The sequence below is a fragment of the Tupaia chinensis genome, unplaced genomic scaffold (assembly GCF_000334495.1).
Source record: "Tupaia chinensis unplaced genomic scaffold, TupChi_1.0 Scaffold000350_1, whole genome shotgun sequence".
Taxonomy (NCBI): domain Eukaryota; kingdom Metazoa; phylum Chordata; class Mammalia; order Scandentia; family Tupaiidae; genus Tupaia; species Tupaia belangeri.
This window is the reverse complement of record NW_006159844.1, coordinates 5,048,932-5,072,430: the sequence shown is the minus strand read 5'-3', so window position 1 is coordinate 5,072,430 and position 23,499 is coordinate 5,048,932. Positions and strand designations below refer to the sequence as shown.

The following is a 23,499-nucleotide window of genomic DNA, read 5'->3' as shown; positions in this document are numbered from 1 at the left end:
AAAATATCCCTCCCCTGATTGTATCTGAGGACATGCTGCATAAATGTACAATGTTGCAGTATAACTTAGTCAACTTAATTTCAGTTGAAAAAGATCACCAATGGAAATACATTGTGGGGTCAAGATCCCTGGAAGCTGAAAGTAATCTTTAATTTTTTTTGAAAGGTATAGATCCTCATTTATTTGTAGGAGAATGACTGTCATTAAGAAAATGTTAGTAAGAAAATGATCACAAGAAAATGAAAATGCCAAGAGGAATGTCTGTACAAACATTAGGACATTCAATATTTCATAAAATAGGAACAACCCTTACATTTTTACAGATATCCAAACTAGACAGAATTCAATTGGTGGAATAATCATGCATGACTGAAACAGTTACCAGCTATTCACTTACATTAGAAATCTGGTATTTAACCTTAAAATGTGTTAATTTCTCGCTAGTGGATTATTTTAGCACTTGTAAACATTACGCAGAAAGTTAATTTATATTTCTATACTAATATACCTTATATGTTTTTAGATACTATTTAAGAATTCTAAAAAGCAAAGTGTAACTGAAATTAAACCAAATTTATAACCTTAGTTGATATGGGAATTGTGGTGGTTTTAATCCACTTCTCCTCATATAAAATTTTTATGAAGACAAAAATAATACATTATTTTCATCTGAACATTAAATACTATAATACTGATATTTGATGGGCTGAAAATAGATTACGGCATGTTAACAAGGATTACTACAGGTGGTTGCTTAAATACAATTCATTTGCTTTCTTTTTGATAGTAGCTATGTGCTAAATAAAAGTCAATGCTCCTATCAATACAGTAAGTAAATGTAGAAACATCAGTTCTACAACAGCTATTTTTGCTCCTTCTCTTTTCTGAACAGCAATTAGTAAAGCAACCTCTTCCCCTCCTCCCCAGTGCTGTCAAGCTGTTCGGAGCAGTTTGCAGCTCGACAATGGTACCATTGTGAATGCTCTCTGGGCTTCCTTCCCACAGAGAGTTAAATGGGCAGTTCCTGCTGCCCATGATTGGTGTCCAGTGAAATAATACTCAAGAGCCAGGTTTTATCAGCTTCACGCCAAAGAAGTGAAGCCAGGGAACCCAAGCCTTCATATCATACTGGACCATATGCCAACCCTGATGGCCCCAAAGGTTTATCACTAAGAATCAGGATCCATCATGTCCCTTGTGAAATTTCACTTCACATACCTTATGTGAAATGCAAAGCTTCACTAAAAACCGAACCTTCTTTACAATTGGCATGAACAGATGGACGGTAACAGTGGTTTGGCAAGCAAAAGTTAAGATTTAAATAGGCTGCTGTATTCTAGTGTTTGAGAGGAAAAGCAGTTAGAAGGAAATAGGGGAGATTTGTGACCCATAGTTTAATTTTAATTCCATTATTGAGTTACTAAAAATTCAGTATCAAAAGCCCATATGTTTCATAAATGAACATAATAGATTAAAAGTACATGAATTCCTACATCAAATAAGTTTAAAGACAAATTTCAGCTTTACTTCCTTCATTCTTTGCTCTCTGAAATCCCTAAATAGTATCTGAAGCTAGTTATTTTTTTATTTAAACAAAGACTAGAATAAAACCTCCGTGGCGAGTATACTAATACAGAGAGGTATCCCTGTTTCAGCATAGATGAGAAGTTAAAAATGGAAGTAGAGAAACTCCATATTTAGCTGTTTTTAGTGAATAGGAAATGGAGCTGTTTATCTTCTTTCTGGTGCACAGTGATATGACCCAACTGTCTAGACTGGCATCTGAAGCTCATACTGTCACAGTGGATTTGACAAAACAGATAAGATGGTGGTAATGCTTTCTTTTCCTTGACCATTTCTTGCCATGAGCTAATTTACTACAACAATAAGATAAAAATACTTCATTTATCAATAATGCATAAAACCACAATTACATACTATAAAAGTATCTTACAGGAAAAGTATAAAGGATTGTTATGCAAGAATGAAGAGTTTATCCTGAGTCTAAATATTTTCATTTCTTATAATAGATTCTTTTTTCTTCCTGGCCATAGGGTGTGTATATTTGCCAGAGATAGAGAGAGGGAAAGTGAGAAATCGCCCTCAAGGGGCATAGACATTCTGTAATCCCTTTCCCCCATTCTCCTCTCAGGATTTTGGGCATGTATGCACATGTAGCTAGTGTGATATTCAGGCCACCAGGACTCAAACTGCGGTCTGCCATGTGGGAGTCTAACGTTTTAACCACCACGCCACCTGTTGGACCTGACTCTTGTCATTTAAAAAATGACAAATATGTGTACATATTACTGAACATTTAGAGAACTTCTTAGTCTCATTAGGAAAAATAATACTGGCCTTGGGACCACTAGGTGGTATGATGGTAAAGGCACTGGACACTCCCACAAGGCCAACCACAGTTCGAGTCCTGGGACTGGTGGCTTGATTTCCCACTTTCCTTCTCTCTGTGTGTCTGTCTCTGGTTAAATTAAAATAAAATGAATGAATAAATAAAATTAAATAATTCTTTTATAAAAATAATACTGGCCATTACCATTGTAGTGTGGTAATTATTGCTCAACTAATTATAAAAGAAAGATTTTATGAAAAATAAACTTATTTTGGAAAGGCTTCATTAGAAAATGAAAAATAAATTCTAACTATAAATCTTTTGCTGCTCACAGGTAAAAAGCATACAAAAGCAGAATCTTAGATACTGGCTACCATATTACTGCCCATAACATTAGAAAATCAAGTGTATGTTGGTTTGCTTTCTGCTTCACTATTCTCTGCTTCTGACCTACTTCTTGACCCTCATCTTCCACCAGTCTTCTCTCTGGCTTATACCACTCAGTAGTGCTGAGCTTCTCGTGGCATTTCTGGACCTCATGCCTCTTACATGCCTCCATTCCCTGATCTTGCCTGGCTGGCGAAGCACCACAAGTCTATGATGTAAATTTCAGAACACGCTTTCCCTGTAAAGCCAGTCCCAATTTCCTCCCCACCACTTCACTATCCTCTCCCACTTAAAATGAATAACTCTTTAAAAATTTTATTTATTCATGAATAAGAGAGAGAGAAAGAGAGAGACACAGAGAGAGAATGGCATCTCCATAGTCTGGGTTGTCTTGCAGTTCAGCCAGGCTGGATCATGGGCACAACCCTGCCCCTTGTGAGTCTGCCTCACACAGCGTTACACTGTAGCAATATGCAACAAATTGGCCCCTAAAATTAATAACCTTTACCATCTTACTCTGTATGTATTATTACTACTAGACTCTAATCAGAGTGTATTTCATTCACCCTTCAGAGTTCTCCTCTCCTGCACTAAAAGTAAGCTACTTGAAAGCAGCAACTCTCATTCTGTCCCTAGCTTTTCTCTCACAGTGCCTTCCATGTAGAAGAAATAAACATTTGGTGAATAAATGAATGATACAAAATTCCCTAGCAGCTCTCTGTCTCTTGTCTTTCTGGCGAGTACACGTGCACTACAGTAGAAACCTTTCCAAAAAGTAATAAATTATATTTTCTAAAGCTTGAATGACCATAATTATAGGGGTTTTTGTTGTTGTTGTTGTTTTTTGGAGATTTTTTCTATAGGGTGCATGTGCTCATCAGAGACAGAAAGCAAGAAATCACCTCCCATGAGTGATGTCCATGCTATAATCCCTTCTCCTCTTGGGATTTTTTTTTTTTTGAGAGGTTTTTTGCTATAGGGCGCATGTGCTCGCCATAAAGACAGAGAGAGACAGAGAGATAGAAAGCGAGAAATCACCCCCCAGGGGGGATGGCCACGCTTCAATCCCTTCTCCTCCATTCTCCTCTTGGTATCTTGGGCACGCATGCACATGCACCCGGTCCAGGACTTGAACTGCGGTCGACTACGTGGGAGTCCAGCGACATAGCCTTTACGCTAACTGCTGGTCCCTCCTTTTGGGATTTTGGGCACACGCTTGGCATGAGTTTCAAGGTCCCAAATCCAGGACTCAAACCATGGTCAACCATGTGGGAATCCAGCACCTTAATCATTATGTCACATGCTGGCCCCTATGATTATCAATCTTACAGTATTTAACCACTATCCAATTTTTCCAGGAAGTTTGACTTTCACTGACAACATATGAAGAACAAATGGCATTTATAAGATACTGAGAGCTCCTAATAGAATCACTAGTGTAGGTGGTGCAAATATTCAGTGTGATGGGAGATGATGGGAAGGGAGTGGAGCTGAGGGAAGTACATGTATGTTTGACAAAACTACACCGAGAAACATGATACTGGGAGGCTAATATAAAAAGGATAGCTCGCAGGTTGTAGAAGAATGTAGACTTGTTCTAGTAAGCAGTCAAAAAGCATTTTAAGTCATTTAGAATACAGTAGTCCAGCCCTTATTTGTGGGAAATACATTCCAATACTACCAGGGGACGTCTGAAACACGAATAGTACTGAATCCTATATATACTGCTTTTCTCCTATACACTGATATCTATGATAAAGGTTAATTTATAAATTAGGCACAGTAAGAAGTTAACAATAGTAACTGATAATAAAATAGAATTATAACCATATGCCAACAGTACTACTCTTGAGTAGTTGGGGTCATGAACAAGTAAAAAATAAGGGTTACCTGAACAAAAACACTGCAATATGGCCACAGCTGATCTGATAACTGAGATGGCTACTAAGTGACTAATGGCTGGATAGCAGAATGCAGAGTGGATATGTGGGACAAAGGGATGATTCACTGTCTCAGACAGGACAACGTAAGATTTCATCACACTACTCAGAATGGAGCACAATGTAAAATTTATGAATTATTTATTTCTGGAACTGTCCATGTAATTGTTTTAGACCACATCTGACCACAGATAAATTAAACTGGAGAATGTGAAAGTGGATAGCAGGAAACAATGATACTTATGTTTGGGCTTCACAATATTTCCAGTGTCAAATTTAGAGAATAATAACATCTTCAACTTTCTGGGCTTTCGGTATATGTGACAGACAGGATACTCAGTGTCTTATGTGGATAATTTCATTTAATCCTTTCAACAATCCTGGTTTGTACTATTATGTTCTTTTTACAGATTAAGAATGGCACATAATTATTGATGTTACTTTCTGTGAAAATGATCTACAAAAGACAGTAGACACATAAAATAATATAGTTTCTCAATAAATTAATTATCTTCTAACATAAAATGGCAACAATATTGATGGGCTCCTCAAGAGGTTTTATAATGTCCTATGGTAATGAAAAGTAACTGCCTTAGTGGAGCCAATCAATTACACTTCATTTAGTTTTGGCTCTCATACTTTTGCAACAGGTTCTCTGCATCTGAGTATCTGAACTGCAGGGATAACAAACTGTGACTAATTAAAGAATGATCATTGACTTTTGGCAGTTTGTGTGATAAAGTTAAACAGAAACCCAATTCTGGCATTTAAGAAAAAGTCAAATTTAAACAGGTTAGAAGAAATCAAATAATACTGCTTGTGGTAGGAGAGAATATTAAACCTAGAAATGAAGTGTTCTTTAAAGATTCTATTTAATTTTATAATATCCCCTTACTATACACGTCAGAATATTATGGATTCATAATAAACATACATGCAGACACAAAGCCCCAAGCTAAAATGACAAGAATTATAAAGTTGCATTCCAGCGATCCTTTGAGGCTTAGATTGCCTATATTTTCATTCCTTATCTTCTCACTCCAAGGTAATTTCTTCTCCCCTGGCACTCTCATAGCATTTTATCTATTACTCTGACACTTTGATTTTATCTTGTTTTATAATTATTAATATATACATTATTCTCTCCACACTAAATCATAAGCTTTCTCAGGACACAATTACCACCTGACTCATCTCTGCAACCCTTTGGACATCTTTTGCTACTTGTAAGTGATCAATAAGTGATCAATAAATATGTTTGAAAGAAGAAAAACGGATTCTATTCCTTGACCTAATGGTGGTTAAATTGTTGGGTTGTTGAAAAAAGTCATGATTTTTCTATGCAAAAAATATGTTTTTCTATATTCAAAAAATGCATCATGCCTTTTCTGAGGACCCAATATAATCATTCATTATATAGTACATTTGTGATTTATGGACTTTTCTCAAATGATATTTTATAACAAGACAGTTTAAAAAAGAATTTAACAAAGACAAATTGGCTGATCATGTCGGTTAATTTTAGGTCAAGTCGGTTAAGTCATGGGACCTAGTTTCTGGTTAAACTCAGACAAACAGATGTTTCTGTGAAGTTATTTTTTAGGTATGCTTATCATTGAAACTGGTAGACTTTTTTGTAAAGTGGATTAACTTCCATAAAGTAGCTGGGCCTCATCCAATTAATTAAAGGCTCTCCTAAACAAGGAAGGAATTTTGCCTCCAGATTCAGACAGAAACATCAACTCTTTCTTAGGTCTCCTACAGATTTCAGACTTGCCATGCCTCATGACTGTGTGAGTCAATTTCTTAAATCTCTTTCTCTATGCACACCCTATTGATTCTGTTTCTCTGAGAACCCTAATAAAATTTCTGCAACTTCTGAAAATTTCCGTCTAATAAATCTCACATGAAAAAAGAACAAGAAAGGGCCAGCAGGTGCTGTAGCGGTTGGTGTCAGACTCGCACATGGCTAACCATGGTTCAAGTCCTGGACTTGGCAGCTTGCTTTCTCACTCTCTCTCTCTGTTTCTTTCTCTTTCTCTGTGGTCAAAATGAAAAAATAATAATGATGATGAATAAAATTAAATAAAATAATTCTTAAAAAAAAAAAAAAGAACAAGAAGAACCAGCTGGTGGCAAACTGTAATGCCTGTAATGCTGAACCCATGTAGGGAAGTTCTTCAGTTTATGGCCCAAGGCCTCCCTGGACATACTAGAGGTGTGTATGTGTCCACACTTGTGATCCAGTTTGGCTGATGCTGGGGGCAAACTGCATCTTGAGGAACCTGTTAGGGATGCCTGTATCTCTCTCTCTCATGGAAGAAGTAAATGAATAAACTAACAAAAAAATAAGGACATACATGGTAGTATTATATTTAACATCTGTACATTAAGAAGCCATAATCAAGATGTCTTTAGGATCAAAACAAATAATTGCTTTAAAATTTTAATTTTGAGGAATAGTGACATGATAGCTAAGGTCTTGCAAGTGATGCTTTAGAATTATTATTCCCACTGCAGACAAAAATAACAGAAAAACCACAATATTTTTTTTAATAGGTAACTAAAAAATGATGACTAAGTTCAAACCTGAAATATCCCTCTGGTCCACTGGTTACGCAGAATTTGCTTCTCTTCCTTCCCAGTATTGCACTGTAATTCTAGTCGCATGAGATCAAACCAACAAACTGAGCTCGAGATTGAAAAAAAAAACAACTAGCTAACAAAATCAGAGGTTGCAAGAAAATGCTTTTCAAGTACAAGTAATGCAAGAAATGACAAGTGAAGTGAAGGAGAGATTTCAAAGCCTGAAAGACAGTCATCAATACTGACAGATTACTGTAATTCTGGCTGCCAGCATGATCGATTTGGGCAGCATATGACAATCAATATTGTCCTCATTTAGAGAACAACATTAGATTCATAGTTACAGAAGATGTTCCTAGGATAAAATTTAAACTGTACTTAATGATCATAAATAGCACAATTTATGCTGTGGAATCTTAGCAGGTACTTTTATTGGGCATAAAATAACTTACACAGCAGTACAATTACCCGAATATAATTGAGTTTATTACATTTTTTTAACCCTTTCATTTCTTTTATGAGGATTAAAGTATTAACTCTGGTGGTTTTTAAAGAGTACTTCTAATTCAAGTTCCATTGTAATGTATGTTAACATTATTGATCTATTTTAGAATGCATGCTTTTTCCTTATGAAAACTTAATCTGGATTTGCGAGAAACATACATTTTAAAATAAACACATTATGTTTCTGAAATAAGAATTTGTTTCTAAAATCAAAACAGATATACCTATATTTCAGTGTCTTGAAATATGTCTAGTTATAACTATTGCATTAAATTTTTATTTTTCAATTAAAAATTTTTTTTGACAAATTGCTGAACCTATCAACAACTCAAAAGAAAACCAAAACCCTTAAATCTGGAATACAAATCAAAGAAGAAAATCAGTAATGTTTTAGACAAAAGTCATACAATTCTATTTCACCAGTTCAGTCTTATGTAATCTCTTTTGTTGAATTTGCACTGTTACTGTGATCATTTAAAAATCAAGTAACCTACCTACATTCGCCAACGTTTCAAATTAATCAGAACTTTGTATTTATTTTTGAAAGAGGATTCTTTCACAGATATTAGCAAAAGCTAGATTAACAAAAACTACAAGTGTCTACCTCTACTATATACTTTGGGATATGATAAAACAATTTCCTACAGCTTTAAATTCAAGCTTTCAAATCCAGAAAAATTTGTTTACCTCATCTGATTTTACTTTCAACATTCCAGAAGCAATTTTGCTGGTAGAAACTGTTCAAATGTGCTGTTTAAATACGGTATTCATATTTACTAGTTTAATCCGAAATGATTTCTCTTCATCCTAGATTCTTCTCCAGTGTGGTATCTATTACTGTCTCAGTAAGATTAAGTATTAAAAATGCCATGAAACAGGCCTGAAAATCCAGCCCAACTAATCAACCTGCCCATTAACCTAATCAGGCAATTTCTTCATGTTGAGTAGCTATTTTATATTGACTGTAATTTCTGCACATAACAGAATTAATCATTGCATAAAATAATGCAACATCTGACATTTTCTAAGCACATATAAATTCATTATCTTATTTATCCTCCATTACAATGAAGATGAGTATTAACATCATTTTTACAAGTGAAAAAGTGAGGTTCAGATATTCTGTAACTCCACAGAGATCACAAGGCAGAGCCAGAGTAAAAATCAACGTCTGCTAACTGCAAATCAGAAATGGAAGATACGAACCTGAGTGTAGGAAAAAAAAATTTAAGTCACATCGCCTACGTTCTTGATTCTGAGTTTTCTCAACTATTTGGTAAGGCATGCATCTTAAATGCTGTTTTTTTCCCCCTTGGGTCAGAAAGTTTGTGTTTTGTCAGTAAACTAAAAATTTTTTTTTTTGGGGGGAGAGATTTTCGCTATAGGGCGTGTGCGCTCGCCAGACGGACAGAGAGAGACAGAGAGACAGAAAGCGAGAAATCACCCCCCAGGGGGGATGGTCACGCCACAATCCCTTCTCCTCCATTCTCCTCTCGGGATCTTGGGCACGCACGCACACACACCTGGCGTGAGTTTTAAGCCACCAGGTCCGGGACGCGAACCGCGATCAACTACGTGGGAGTCCAGCGATATAGCCATTACGCTAACTGATGGTTCCCCTAAATTTTTGTTTTATGACATAAGAAACAATAAGAATTTTGCATTACAATCTGACTTAATATATCTCACCACTTTCATATAAGATTATATACCTTTCTAGAGGTATTCTGAGAGCAATAAATTAAAAAGAATTTTCCAGTAAATACCTTATCTGGGCTGTAGACCCATAATTCCTAAAATGGTAAATGGTATGAGAACCATAAAATGGCAAATTATGAATATGGGTTTCACAAATCAGTCTTTTCATTGCTTATCACATCTTGGTGAAGTGACATTCAAAATTCCAGTCCCGGGACCAGTAGTTAGTGTAATAGTTTTGTCACTGGACTGCCAAGTAGTTGACCATGGTTTGCATCCTGGACCCGGTGGCTTAAAACTCATGCCAGGCACATTTGCATCCATGCCCAAAATCCCAAGAGGAAAATGGAGGAGAAGGGATTGTGGCATGGCCATCTCCCCGAGAAGTGATTTCTCGTTTTCTGTTTCTCTGTCTCTGTCTCTCCAATGAGCACATGTGCCCTAGAACAAAAATCTCTCTCAAAAAAAAAAAAAAAATCCAGGCCCAATCCCAGCCCCCATGGCTTGAAATACAGGCTGGATATGTATGCATGCATGCTCCCAAATCCCAACATGAGAGAGAAATGGAGGACACAAGACTGAGGTATGATCATGCCCCACTGAGGGGGAGCATTCTCCCTATCTTTCTCTCTGTCCATCTCTGTCCCACATGTGTAGCCTTGGCAAATTAAAAATAAATACATAAATAAATAAAATTCTAGGTCCCAGAGGTAAAGGAAATGACTCTGATTTCCAAATGAACTCAGCAGGATTCACAAAACCTCTGTGCATAAAATAATGCAACATCTGACATTTTCTAAGCACATATAAATTCATTATCTTATTTATCCTCCATTACAATGAAGATGAGTATTAACATCATTTTTACAAGTGAAAAAGTGAGGTTCAGATATTCTGTAACTCCACAGAGATCACAAGGCAGAGCCAGAGTAAAAATCAACGTCTGCTAACTGCAAATCAGAAATGGAAGATACGAACCTGAGTGTAGGAAAAAAAAATTTAAGTCACATCGCCTACGTTCTTGATTCTGAGTTTTCTCACCTATTTGGTAAGGCATGCATCTTAAATGCTGTTTTTTTCCCCCTTGGGTCAGAAAGTTTGTGTTTTGTCAGTAAACTAAAAATTTTTTTTTTTGGGGGGAGAGATTTTCGCTATAGGGCGTGTGCGCTCGCCAGACGGACAGAGAGAGACAGAGAGACAGAAAGCGAGAAATCACCCCCCAGGGGGGATGGTCACGCCACAATCCCTTCTCCTCCATTCTCCTCTCGGGATCTTGGGCACGCACGCACACACACCTGGCGTGAGTTTTAAGCCACCAGGTCCGGGACGCGAACCGCGATCAACTACGTGGGAGTCCAGCGATATAGCCATTACGCTAACTGATGGTTCCCCTAAATTTTTGTTTTATGACATAAGAAACAATAAGAATTTTGCATTACAATCTGACTTAATATATCTCACCACTTTCATATAAGATTATATACCTTTCTAGAGGTATTCTGAGAGCAATAAATTAAAAAGAATTTTCCAGTAAATACCTTATCTGGGCTGTAGACCCATAATTCCTAAAATGGTAAATGGTATGAGAACCATAAAATGGCAAATTATGAATATGGGTTTCACAAATCAGTCTTTTCATTGCTTATCACATCTTGGTGAAGTGACATTCAAAATTCCAGTCCCGGGACCAGTAGTTAGTGTAATAGTTTTGTCACTGGACTGCCAAGTAGTTGACCATGGTTTGCATCCTGGACCCGGTGGCTTAAAACTCATGCCAGGCACATTTGCATCCATGCCCAAAATCCCAAGAGGAAAATGGAGGAGAAGGGATTGTGGCATGGCCATCTCCCCGAGAAGTGATTTCTCGTTTTCTGTTTCTCTGTCTCTGTCTCTCCAATGAGCACATGTGCCCTAGAACAAAAATCTCTCTCAAAAAAAAAAAAAAATCCAGGCCCAATCCCAGCCCCCATGGCTTGAAATACAGGCTGGATATGTATGCATGCATGCTCCCAAATCCCAACATGAGAGAGAAATGGAGGACACAAGACTGAGGTATGATCATGCCCCACTGAGGGGGAGCATTCTCCCTATCTTTCTCTCTGTCCATCTCTGTCCCACATGTGTAGCCTTGGCAAATTAAAAATAAATACATAAATAAATAAAATTCTAGGTCCCAGAGGTAAAGGAAATGACTCTGATTTCCAAATGAACTCAGCAGGATTCACAAAACCTCTGAAGGGTCATACTAACTGCTTCAAAACAATCAATAGACTGCACGGACAAAGACAACTAATTTAGAAGATACTTTCTCTATGTCTATACTACCCACTGAACTTGTCCACTGAAATTTCATTTGATATATTTAGTAGATTTCTCCACATTATAGTTTTATTAATAATTCAGGGTTCCTGAATCCTTATTTCATTAAAATGACCTCTTTAAAACTATATGTATGTATTTATTTATTTATTGCCAGAAGGTGAGTTGGCTTGTGAGAGAGACAGAGACAGAAAGCACCCCCAAGTAGGGCATGGTCATGCTGCAATCCTTTTTTCTCTATCCCGTCAGGATTTTATGCATGCACATGCCTAGCAGTTTTTATTAAGCTATGAGGAATCCGGATTCCAACTGGACAACTATGTGAAATCCAGTTCCTTATGCATGGTGCTTAACTGAAGCACTATGAGGCTGACCCTTGAATCTTCTTTTTTCCCCTCGAGATTTTTTTTTGCCATAAGGCAAAGAGAGAGATAGACAGAGATAAAGAGGGAGAGAAAGTGAGAAATCCCCACCGCCTCCCACGGGGATGGCCATGCCACAGAGTCCCTTCTCTTCCATTCTCCCCTGGGGATTTTGGGCATGTACGCACACACACCCAGCATATTTTACAAGGTGCTGGGTCTAGGAATTGAACTGCTGTGTCTGCCATGTAGGATCCAGTGCCTTGACCAGAATGCCACCTGTTAGCCCTCAAATCTAATTTTCAACTTAAAGTCACTAAAGATATAAATGTCACATAAGAAATGCTACATGTTGGGCCTCCTGCAGCCTTGAAGTATAGCCTCCTTAACTACCACATGGCTGACTTCGCAGTTTGAGTCCCAGACCTGGTGGCTTGAAAAATACTCCATGTACATGTGTGTGTATGCCTAAAATCTTGAAAGGAGGGAAAAAAATGGAGAGGGGATTGTGGCGTGACCACTGCCCATAGGGGGTGCTTTCTCTCTATCTGACAAGAGCGTGTGTCCTCTGGTAAATTAAAAAAAAAAAAAAAAAAAAAAAAAAAAGAAAGAAAAGTAAAAAGAAATGCTATATATAAATGTCATTTAACTTTTTTTTTTGAGAATTTTTTTGCTATAGGGCTCATGTGCTTGCCAGAGAAACAGAAAGCAAGAAATCACCCCTCAGGGAGGATGGCCATAATCCAATCCCTTTTCCTCCATTCTCCTCTTGGGATTTTGGGCATACATGCACACATGACCAGTGTGAATTTAAGCCACCAGGTTTGGAACTCAGACTGTGGTCAACTACATGGGAGTCCAGCTACGTAACCACTTTGCCACCTGCTGGTCCCCAATGTCATTAAACTTAACCAATGCAAATGGAACTGCAAGGTAAAATCTAAAAAAAAAAAAAAAAAAAAAAAAAAAAAAAACGCTAAAACATACAAAAACACACAGAGTGGATGGGAAAAAAAATAGAAGAAAAAAAAAAAAAAAAAAAAAAAAAAAAAAAAAAAAAAAGTAACATGCTATCATTCACCTAAATTCCATTTCACAGTGTCAGAATGCATGAGAAATTACATAGGAATCAGCTGAGAAACTGGCTGAGACAATTTTTATAAAAAGAAGAAAATATACCCACTGGTCTACCAAGTTAGAATAATAAATCATTTCATGTGGAATAAACATAGTTACCTTAAAATTTTTTCCTTTAAAGTTTAACATTGATATATTATTATGTAAAAGAGAGATTTTTGCTATAGGGCATGTGCGCTCGCTGGAGAGACAGAGAGAGACAGAAACCGAGAGAAATCATCCCTGGGGGAGGGGATGGGGGGGTGGCCATGCTGCAATCCCTTCTCCTTCATTCTCCTCTCGAGGTTTTGGGAATGCACTCACACATGCCCAGAATGAGTTTTAAACTGTCGGGTCTGGGACTCGACCCACAGTCGACTACATGGGAGTCCAGTGATGTAACCATCACACCATCCACTAGTCCCCATAATAAAACATTTTTAATTATATAAAAAAAATTATATGGAAAACACACATTCACTTTAGAAAGGAGTATCACAAACTAATTTAAAATGTTGTGCATATTGTGTGGCAGGCACTTTCTTTCTTTCTTTTAGAGGTTTTTACCTTAAGGAGTGTTTGCTTGTCAGAGACAAAGAGACAGAAATAGTGAGAGAGAAAGCGCGAAATCAACCCCCAGGGGGATGGCCACATCACAATCCCTTCCCCTTCATTCTCCTCCTGGGATCTTGAGCAAGCACTCACATATGCCCAGCCACTAGGTCCAGGACTTGAACTGTAGTCAGTCATGTGAGAGTCCTGAGACATAACTGTTATGCCACCTGTTGGCCCACCAGGCACTATTTTTTTAAGAGCTTTACACATACTGAACTCACTGCAGTAAACCCAAAAGCCGGCCATTATTATCATTCTCATTTTATAGATAAGTAAATAGAGGCTCTCAGAGGTTAAATAACTTATCTAAGTCTACAAAGTTAAGGACTTTGTGGCCAGCATCTGAGCTCAGGCAACCAGGCTTCAAAAGCTATTTTCTTAATCTCATCTGCCTATTAACTCTTATTTGTCATTCAAAATTGGTTCAATCCTCACATTTCTTAGAAGTGTTTCCTGATACCACGGCCCTTTCCAGCTGAGTGAGAGGTCTCTTGTTATTTCTTAAATTTCAAGAATATCTATACATAATTCTATTACAGCATATATATTGAAAATACAGTTGGTCCTCTATCTGCAGGTTCCACATCCACAGACTGAACCAACCATGGATTGGAAATATTTAGAAAAAATAACAAGAACCAAAAAGCGAAACCTGAATTTGCTATGTGCCAAGTATTACAAGGGGCGGTCTTCACAAAGTTCATGGAAGATGTGTATTATGAAAAACTATGCATGGATTTCAAAACTTTATGCACCAGAATAAACTCATATAATTCAATGTTCAACAAATTTTTGCAATTATCCTAATAGTGAATCTACATAAGAGAAGGGATGAATCTACATAAGAGAAGTAATGTGTAGGCACTGTGTTGAGTGTTAAAGGGAATCTATCGATTTAAAGCATACAGCAGGATATGTATTGGATATATGTAATAGGATACATGCACTACCCTGTAAGACTTCAGCATCTGAGGATTTTAGTGTCTGCAAGGTCCTGGAACCAATTCTCTGTGGATATTGAGGAATGACTACTGTATGTTTCTGCAATTAGAATGAGTTCTTGGCTATAACTCGTCTTGTTATTTCTATACTTCCATAGTAGCAGAGTGCCTGGGACATAATGGGACTCAATTAAACAAACGATTAGTATTGATTCAAAGTATATAAAAGAGGTCTATCCCACAGTGATTCAGGTGGTAGGGTGCCACTCTGTAATACTGGAGTCACATGGAAAGGCCTGGGATTTGGTTTCCTGGTAAACCTGAACATGCTAGGTAATCCTAGCTGTCTATAATCTGGTTTGGAGGAGTATGGCATGGTGAGACACTATCGCGGGTCCTTCTCTCTTCCTTTTGTCTTCCCCTTCCCCCTTATCTCTCATGAAATAAGTAAATAAACTTTAAAAAAGTATATTAAAGAAAATACACTATTCTGATATCATACATTGGGGAGGAATTCCACCATTTATGTATCAATGAACAAAAACCCAAAGGTCTTTTTTTTTTTTTTGAGAGGGTTTTGCTATAGGGCGCATGCGCTTGCCAGGTAGACAGAGAAAGAAATAGAGACAGAAAGCGAGAAATCACCCCCCAGAGAGGATGGGCACGCCGCAATCCCTTCTCCCTTCTCCTTTTGGGATCTTGGGCACGCACGCACACGCACCCGGCGTGAGTTTTAAGCCACCGGGTCCGGGACGCGAACCGTGGTCAACCACGTGGGAGTCCAGCGACATAGCCATTACGCTAACTGCTGGTTCCCAACCCAAAGGTCTTAAAACAAGAAATATTTACCTTGAAAAGCAGACATACATTAGAGCAGACCATACTGCTGAAAAAGGATACAAGTTTTGATACAATGGAATCAGCGATTTCAGAGCACGGCTTGCATTTATAGCTGTGGCTCGAACCATAATGGGTAGAACTTTTCCATTTACAATAGCACCATCAAAAAGTGGACCAAAGAAGGGAACCTGATTGAGAAATTAGAACATAATTTTATATTCAAATTGTATAGAAAGGTTATAAATAAGATTGAGATACTTCGCATATAAACATTTTGCTGCTTCCTCTGTAGTTCTTACTGGAGTAGAAGTACTATTCAAATTCAATTATTTTCTATGATGGAATGCTTGAACCAGGACAATGAACAAAAATGTCAAAGGTTCAAAGGGTATTCTTCAAAGGAAGCATGTCCTTGTTGTTCAAGACTAAATAATTTATACATATTGACAATTTTCAAATTTTAATAGTCTCAATTTTTTATAAAAATCTAATACTGGAAATAAACTCCCTTTTCTCCATTGAGCAAACACAGGAAAGATACACATTCTCATAGGCAGGAAGTTAGTTTTTCACTATTCTTGTGTGAAACCAGTATTATTACAGATTCTAAAAAGTTTATTACCAGGTTTACTAGAAAAAGTATGTTTTGATAATTAAATGTCATTTTGCCAGGTAACAGTTTCACAAGCTATTTCATTTGAATACAATTGACCCCAATGAAAAGCTGAAGGCAAGGACATGAACTATGGGTAACACACTAAATATTTTAGGCAACATATTATCTCTATAGTATAGTCTTCAATTTATATTTTGTTTTAAAAAGAAAAACCCTTTAAAAATGTAGAAAACACATTCTTAGCTTGTGGACTTTACAGTATCAGGCTATGGGCCATAGTTTACTAACATCTAGTTTAGGTGAACCCTAAAAAAATCTAGCTATAAACAGAATTCACACACACTAAGCTTAACCCAATTCATGGAATTCTGAAGAATCAATAGGTTGAAAAGTAAGTTTTCTATAAATTAAAAGAATTAAGTTTAAAAAAAAAAACGAGGGAAATACTGCAAAACTTTTATTTTCTTTAGCAAAAATACCTGCAATAGTGTTTTAACCCTACGGTATATAAAAGATACCCAACTGAAGGACAGACAATAGAACTACTTTTTTTTTTTTTTTTAACTTAGAATTCCCATTTATTAAAATGACATGACTGGGCCAAGCAGTTAGCGTAATGGCTATGTCACTGAACTCCCATATTGTCGACTGCAGTTTAAGTCCTGGACCCAATGGCTTAAACTCACACCAGGCGTGTGTGTGTGTGTGTGCCCAAGATCCCAGGAGGAGAATGGAGGAGAAGGGATTGCTACATGGTCATCTCCTGTGGGGGGTAATTTCTCACTTTCTGCCTTTCTGTCTCTCTCTGTCTCTCTGGCGAGCGCATGTGCCATATAACAAAAAAACCTTTCCAAAAAAAAAAAAAAAAACCCAGCATAAAATGACATGACTAAGTAATCACGTAATTATGATAAGACGTATCAACTAAAAATATAGAAATCACATGTTCCTAGTCTAAAGGGAATGATTACTTCTTAATATGTCTTTTAGGAAACTAAATTCTAAATTCACTAATTCTCTTAGTGAAAGATTATGTCCCTTTGTGGGGTTAGAACTGTACAAAGGAACTTTTGATCTAGTAATATGTAGCCATCTCCCAACTGAACACAATTTCTTGCTGTTTATCCTTGCTTGAGCTCCTTCTGAACCAGTCTTAGACAATCCACATAGCCACAAGAACTGGTGTTTCATTTCCCCCTGGAAAAGTTAATGTATAGTCCCACTATTTTTTTTCCCCAGAAGATGGAAAGAAACTTACAAATCCACATAGAACCCAAAATTTATTAAAATGGAAGATAAAGAGTTCTTACCTCTGGCTTTTTCATGATCTGGATACTGAACATGTGATTTTTCATTGGATATATTACAATAAGGACATCACCAAATTCAGTAGGAATAATTCCTCTCCTGTAGTCTCTAGTGTGCTCTGACCAAACAATGTGCACTTCATCATTTCCTAAATGTCTCAACTGGAAAAACAAGAAAATAATTTGCAGTGCTTTATAAAAGCTCCTTGAGTTTATACAGTTACTGACAACATATTATAAAAGTGGAAAAAAGTGATGTCAGCATAGCTATTTGACATAAAAAAGAAAGGAACAAAACAGGTGGAGGGAATATAAAGGCATTAAAAGATACTGCAGATTAGTGAATTTCAACTGTCTATAGTCAATGGGAAACAGAATTTAGAAGAGATTTCACGTACAGCTCTAATACTCTTCTTAACCAGCAACTGCACCTATTTTCTACTACCCAACCTTTTAAAAGATGATTTAAGAGTGTTTTAAAAAGAATGGCCAATTTGAGATTCTTTTTTCTTTCTCCTGATCACTTTCTGGGGCTGCTGATGGGCAGCAAAGTGGCCTGAAGAGAGCAAATAAGACAGTTCATAAACTGGGTGATTACTTACCGAACAAGAGAGAGTTGTGTGGTTTAATACATTTATTTACAGGTTTTTTGTAAATAAATTACTTAAAAATTTGCCTGAACAGTTGAGATTTGTTAGCTCCTCAAGATAGTGCTTAAATATTCGTATGGCTTACAAAGTGTTAATATCAAAAATTAAAATTATTTTTTAAAAATTCAAAAGCTAGATTTCTAGTAAGTTACTGGAAAACTAAACTTAAAAATGTCCATTAGCCTTGAGTTTTCTTTATAGAGACTATTACAGAAATATGAATTTTATTCTAAAATTTAATTTTCCTAGTGTATACATTGATTATGCCACTGTGACATCTGAGTCTACTTTTGGTTGATATCTTACATGGACATACTGTAGGCAGGAAAGTCTGGGAGAGAAAAGTAGGGACAAGCGTCACCAGTATTACACTATGAGCTAATGGATGAGCAACTTTTACTTTTGAAATATGTCATTTATTTTGGCTTAAAGACTAAAGGGTAGAAAAAAAAAGTGTGATGATTTAAATATGAAAGGAGTTAAGTCCAATTAGTGAAAAAACCTCTTCTGTTACTCCTTAACCCTGGAGTAACTTCATATACATTTGTTGCACAGACATATACACACTCACATACAATGTGAATAATATAAATGTGGAACTTGGACTTTGTGACATTTTTAAAAAGCAAAAAAGATTACACAACTCAGAAAAGCCATGGCTCTATAATTTCATTTTTTAATCAAAATACTTTAAAAATATCCTTCCTATACAACCATCCCCATGTGTCAGCTTCCCTAATTGGTTTATGTTAACTGAATACAAAAGAAATGTGAAATAAATTTAACCAGGAGGGATGATCCAATCTAATTTTGATACATTAATGTCATATGCTGTACATGTTACAATAGCAGCCAGATCTAATACTAAGCTCCAGGCTATACTGAGATTTCCAAATGGCAGATTGTTCTAAGTGATATCAAGTATAATTGAAGTAATAAACGATAGTAAAAGCTGAGCACACTGTCAGGAAGAATTTAAGTATTTACTTTTTAAAATTAAATGAGTTAGGTTAGGAAAGACAAGACAACTGAAATAATGCAGGTCTCAATTTACAGAAAATTCCTTTTATTTATCTGCTACATTAACCCTTGAACTCTTGCCAAAACTATCTATAATTTCTAGTGCCCACTTATCTAAAGAAATGAGAGAAAAGGGCAACTGTACTTTTATCTCATAACCAAAGCTGTCTTCAAATATCTTCCATATAGTATTAAAAGTCTGTTACAGAAGTTTCATGGAAAAAATTCCCGTATTTTTGTCAAAGTGCTATAATGAAGATTTCTGGCACACAACCGTGATGAAGGCATTCTAAACATTTTTCAACATTTTAAGGAAAACACTTCATAAAAATCGCTTATTTATATTCAAATGTAATTATCTTTCTTAGTCTGCATGATGAGGCATGTTTTTATATCTTTAAGTCTTTAAAACATGCTACATAATAACTAAACACAAATTGAGAAATTGCTCATTATTGGTGGGTATCTTGAAAATTTTTATTATACTACCAAAAGAAAGAATTTTTAGTGGTTAAGAGTTCATAGAGGGACCAGCAGATGGCATAATGGTTATGATGTTGGACTCCCATGTAGTTGACCGCAGTTTGAGTCCTGGATCTGGCAGTTAAAACACACAGGGTGCGTATGTGTGTGCCCCCCAAATCCTGAGGGGATATGGAGAAGGGACTGCAGCGTGGTCATATCCCCTGGTGGGTGATTTCTTGCTTTCTGTCTCTCTGGCGAGCATGCATGCCCTAAAGCAAAAATCTCTCTATTAAAGAAAAAGAAAAAAGAGTTTATAGGAATTTCAGGTATATGTATGTTTGACATAAATACATACTTTTTAAAAAAATGTATTTTATCTGCACCTTATCAGCTAATGAATTTACAAGACTGTGTCTTATGTATACTTGGTAGGTTTTCCCATATTCTGTCAAAGGAGTTCCTACTTCTGCTTTTCTGAAATAGATTACAAGATTTCTAAATATGGGATAGGTCTGTTAAAATGACTAATAACCAGACTACTTTTCCAAATTTATTTCAACTACTATTGAAGTCATTTTGGAATTTAAGGTATGTAACAGCTACAGGTTATCATTATTAATTTATGAAGATAAAGCAGCTAAATGAAATTCAACCTGTGTAAAACTGAAATCCTTACTACATCACAGAATGTTGATACTGCAAGAAACTTTAAAGCTGTAATTTCATATGCAACACAGGATCTCTTTCTGCAATAGCCCTCAGTAATAGATATCCTGCCTCTGGTTGAACACTTCTAGTAAGGGAGTTTACTAATTCACACATAAGTTTATTTAATTTTTTAAAAATAATTATTTTTATTAAACTTAATTGTATTTTATTTAAAAAAATTTTGACCAGAGAGTGATAGAGAGGGAAAGTAAGAAAGCAAGCCTCCAGGTCTGGGACTCGAACCACTGTCAGCCATGTGCAAGTCCAGTGTTCTTAATCACCATGCCACCTGCCAGCCCACAGCTCATTTATTTTTTAAAGATCTAAAAAGCATTAGAACATTCTTTACACTAAAGTAAAACCTGCCTTTCTGAAGCTATTAGGCTGTTGGGAAAGTCATGATGCAGTCTTCTACGCAAAAAACGCAACAGCTCTTCCAAAATGAGCCTTTCCAAATAAACTCAATCTGTATCCTATAAACAAGGCATCTTTCAAAAGTTCATAGAAAATATGTTTTATGAAAAGACCATACATTGATTTTAAATTTTCTTTGCACCAAAATAAACTTATACTTTAATTCCATTTTTTAAATGAACATTTTGAAGTCCCCTCCTATTATTTTGGATTTTGAAGATCAATCTAATATAATTCAACTTTACTAAGTTAAAAGTGTCTTTTGTTCCTCTTCCTACAGTTCTAAGTCCCCCCAGCCCCATTATCTTGGACAATTGTCTTGGTTTACTGATGTTTCTATTAAATTGTGCTATTTGGAATAGAATACCATTATCAATATATGCTTGGATGAATACAGCAAACCCACAGTGGGGCTGTTTCTGCCTTTGTTTTATTAACTAAACTATTTTCTGCATTTTTACAACATTGGCTCAAACAAAACTTGCAGTCAATCTAAACCTCTAAGTCTTGTCTTACAAAGTTATCTTAAGCAGGTACGACTGACCACTGGAACTAAAGAAAGGACTTCATATTCCCTGATCTAGTAATCCTTTAAAACAAATTAAGTTATTTTGATGTGATTTGTTATGTGAACTCATGGTGGTGTTTAGTGATCACTCTATTATCTAAGTGCTCACAAACCACCTGCTTAATAATCCTATGTGGCCAGACAATGACTTGGAGTTCATGAATGTTCATCACTTTTGCAGTCTGTCGCCTGCTCTGTGTCCTTTAGTGAAACTGTCCATTGCTATAGACCAAATGTTTGTGTCACTGCCTCCTGCCTCAAACACATGTTGAGATCATTACTTCCAATGTGATGGTTTTAGGAAGTCAAAACCTTGGGAGGTGAGTAGGTTGTGAGGGCTCTTTATAAAGGGTTAGTTATAAAAGACCCCGAGAGCTCATGTGAAATTATAGAGAAAAGGCTGTCCGTGAATCAATAAGTGGTCCCTCACTAAACACTGAATCTGCCACGATCTTAATTTTGCCAGTTTCCAGAACCATGAGAAATAAATTTCTGCTGTTTATAAGTCTAGCCTATGATATTTCTGTTGTAGAAACTTGAATGGACCAAGACATCCATCTTATTTTCCATGGTTATCAATAGGGATTCTGGAGTCTATTTCCTGAGTGCCTCAAAATATCATTATCATTCATCTGGGGTTGGAGATTAGAATTCATGTAAAATATTATAATTATATTCTCTCACACAAAGTCAGCCTACCCTCCTGACCTTGTTTTTGATAAAAGCTCCTAATAACTAATCACAGTCAATAAGGATCAAAACCTGATAATCTTCTTTGACTCCTCTATTTTCCTTACTACACTTTTAACAAACTCATTTTCTTTTTAAAAAAGTATTATGTTCCTTTTTTATATTTTCTTCCTATTTCCTCTACTATTGCCCTGAATCAGATACGAGTCATACTATATATCTGAACTAATTCAGCAGTTCTTAAAAAGCCTTCTCTCTTCCCTTTTCGTTCATTAGTCAATATTAAGTGAGAGCTGAGAACTAAATGCAGTGCTAGTTTTTGCAGATGCAATGATGACATAAACCAGACATGCTCTCTGTTCTTAAAGTTCTGGGACCAGTGAAAGAGACAGATTAAAATAACCAAACAATAAATAAATGGGGCTGGTCCTGAAGCCTAGTGGTTAAGGGAGCCAGACTCCACATGACTCACTGTAGTTCCAATGGACCCTGGTAGCTTGAAATACATGCCTGGCATGTGTGCATGTGTGCCCCAAATCTCAACTGGATGGAGAAATGGAGAAGGGACTGCAGCATGACTATGATACATTAGAGGTGCTTTCCCCACTTCCCTCCCTGTGGCAAGCACATGGGCCTTCTGGCAATTAGAAAAAAAAAAAGAATTAAAAATACTGATATGCAGGCCAGCTGGTGATGTGGTGGTTAAGGCTGCTGGATTTCACATGGGTGCCTGTGCAGTTCGAGTTCTGGACCCTCTGGCCTGAAAAATGTACTGGGCACATGTGCCTGCATACCCAAAATCCCAAAAGGAGAAATGGAGGAGAAAAGATTGTGGTATGACAATCCTCCATGGGAGGGAGGGGGTTGCTTTCTCACTTTCCTTCTCTCTCTCACTCTCTGTCTCTGGTAAGTGCATGCCCTATAGCAAATTAAAAAAAAAAAATACTGATATTCTCTAAATACACTTCTCTATAAACAAAGAACACAGATCCAGTAACAGAACTTGAACTACTGATAAATTAAAGAACACATAGAAGTTAATTAGGTTAGGCAGTTACTTTTGGAGACAGTGAAAAGACAAACAAACAAAAAATACATATACTGGGTCATCCGAAAAGTCATGATGCATTTTTCTATAGAGAAGCACAGAAAAATACATCATGACTTTTCGGATGATCCAATATATATAATAAAGACATAGAATAGTATTTTTAGCAAAGCATACACTACCACATACCTTTCAATCATGTGAATAGACAAACTTTCATATACATTCTTATTGTCACACATATTTTCCTACATTCACTTGCTGTCTAGATCATTCATGTTTTAAAAATTATTTTATTTAACTTTATTTTAATTTGACCAGAGAGGGAGAAGGTGAGAGTGAGAGAGAGAGGGAA

General features: G+C 36.5%; 1 protein-coding gene across 4 annotated transcripts in view; it reads right to left on the bottom strand.

The window, feature by feature from the left end:
* Nucleotides 1-23,499, bottom strand: part of RALGAPA1 (Ral GTPase activating protein catalytic subunit alpha 1) — a 223,837-nt gene that overhangs the window by 19,271 nt on the left and 181,067 nt on the right. For all 4 annotated transcript variants that reach the window (XM_014589290.2, XM_027773395.1, XM_006152371.3 and 1 more), the window contains 2 exons: nucleotides 17,585-17,743; nucleotides 15,719-15,846 (listed from right to left, as the gene is read on the bottom strand). In XM_014589290.2, coding sequence (XP_014444776.1) covers nucleotides 15,719-15,846; nucleotides 17,585-17,743 — 287 coding nt within the window. The remainder of the gene's footprint in view (nucleotides 1-15,718; nucleotides 15,847-17,584; nucleotides 17,744-23,499) is intronic.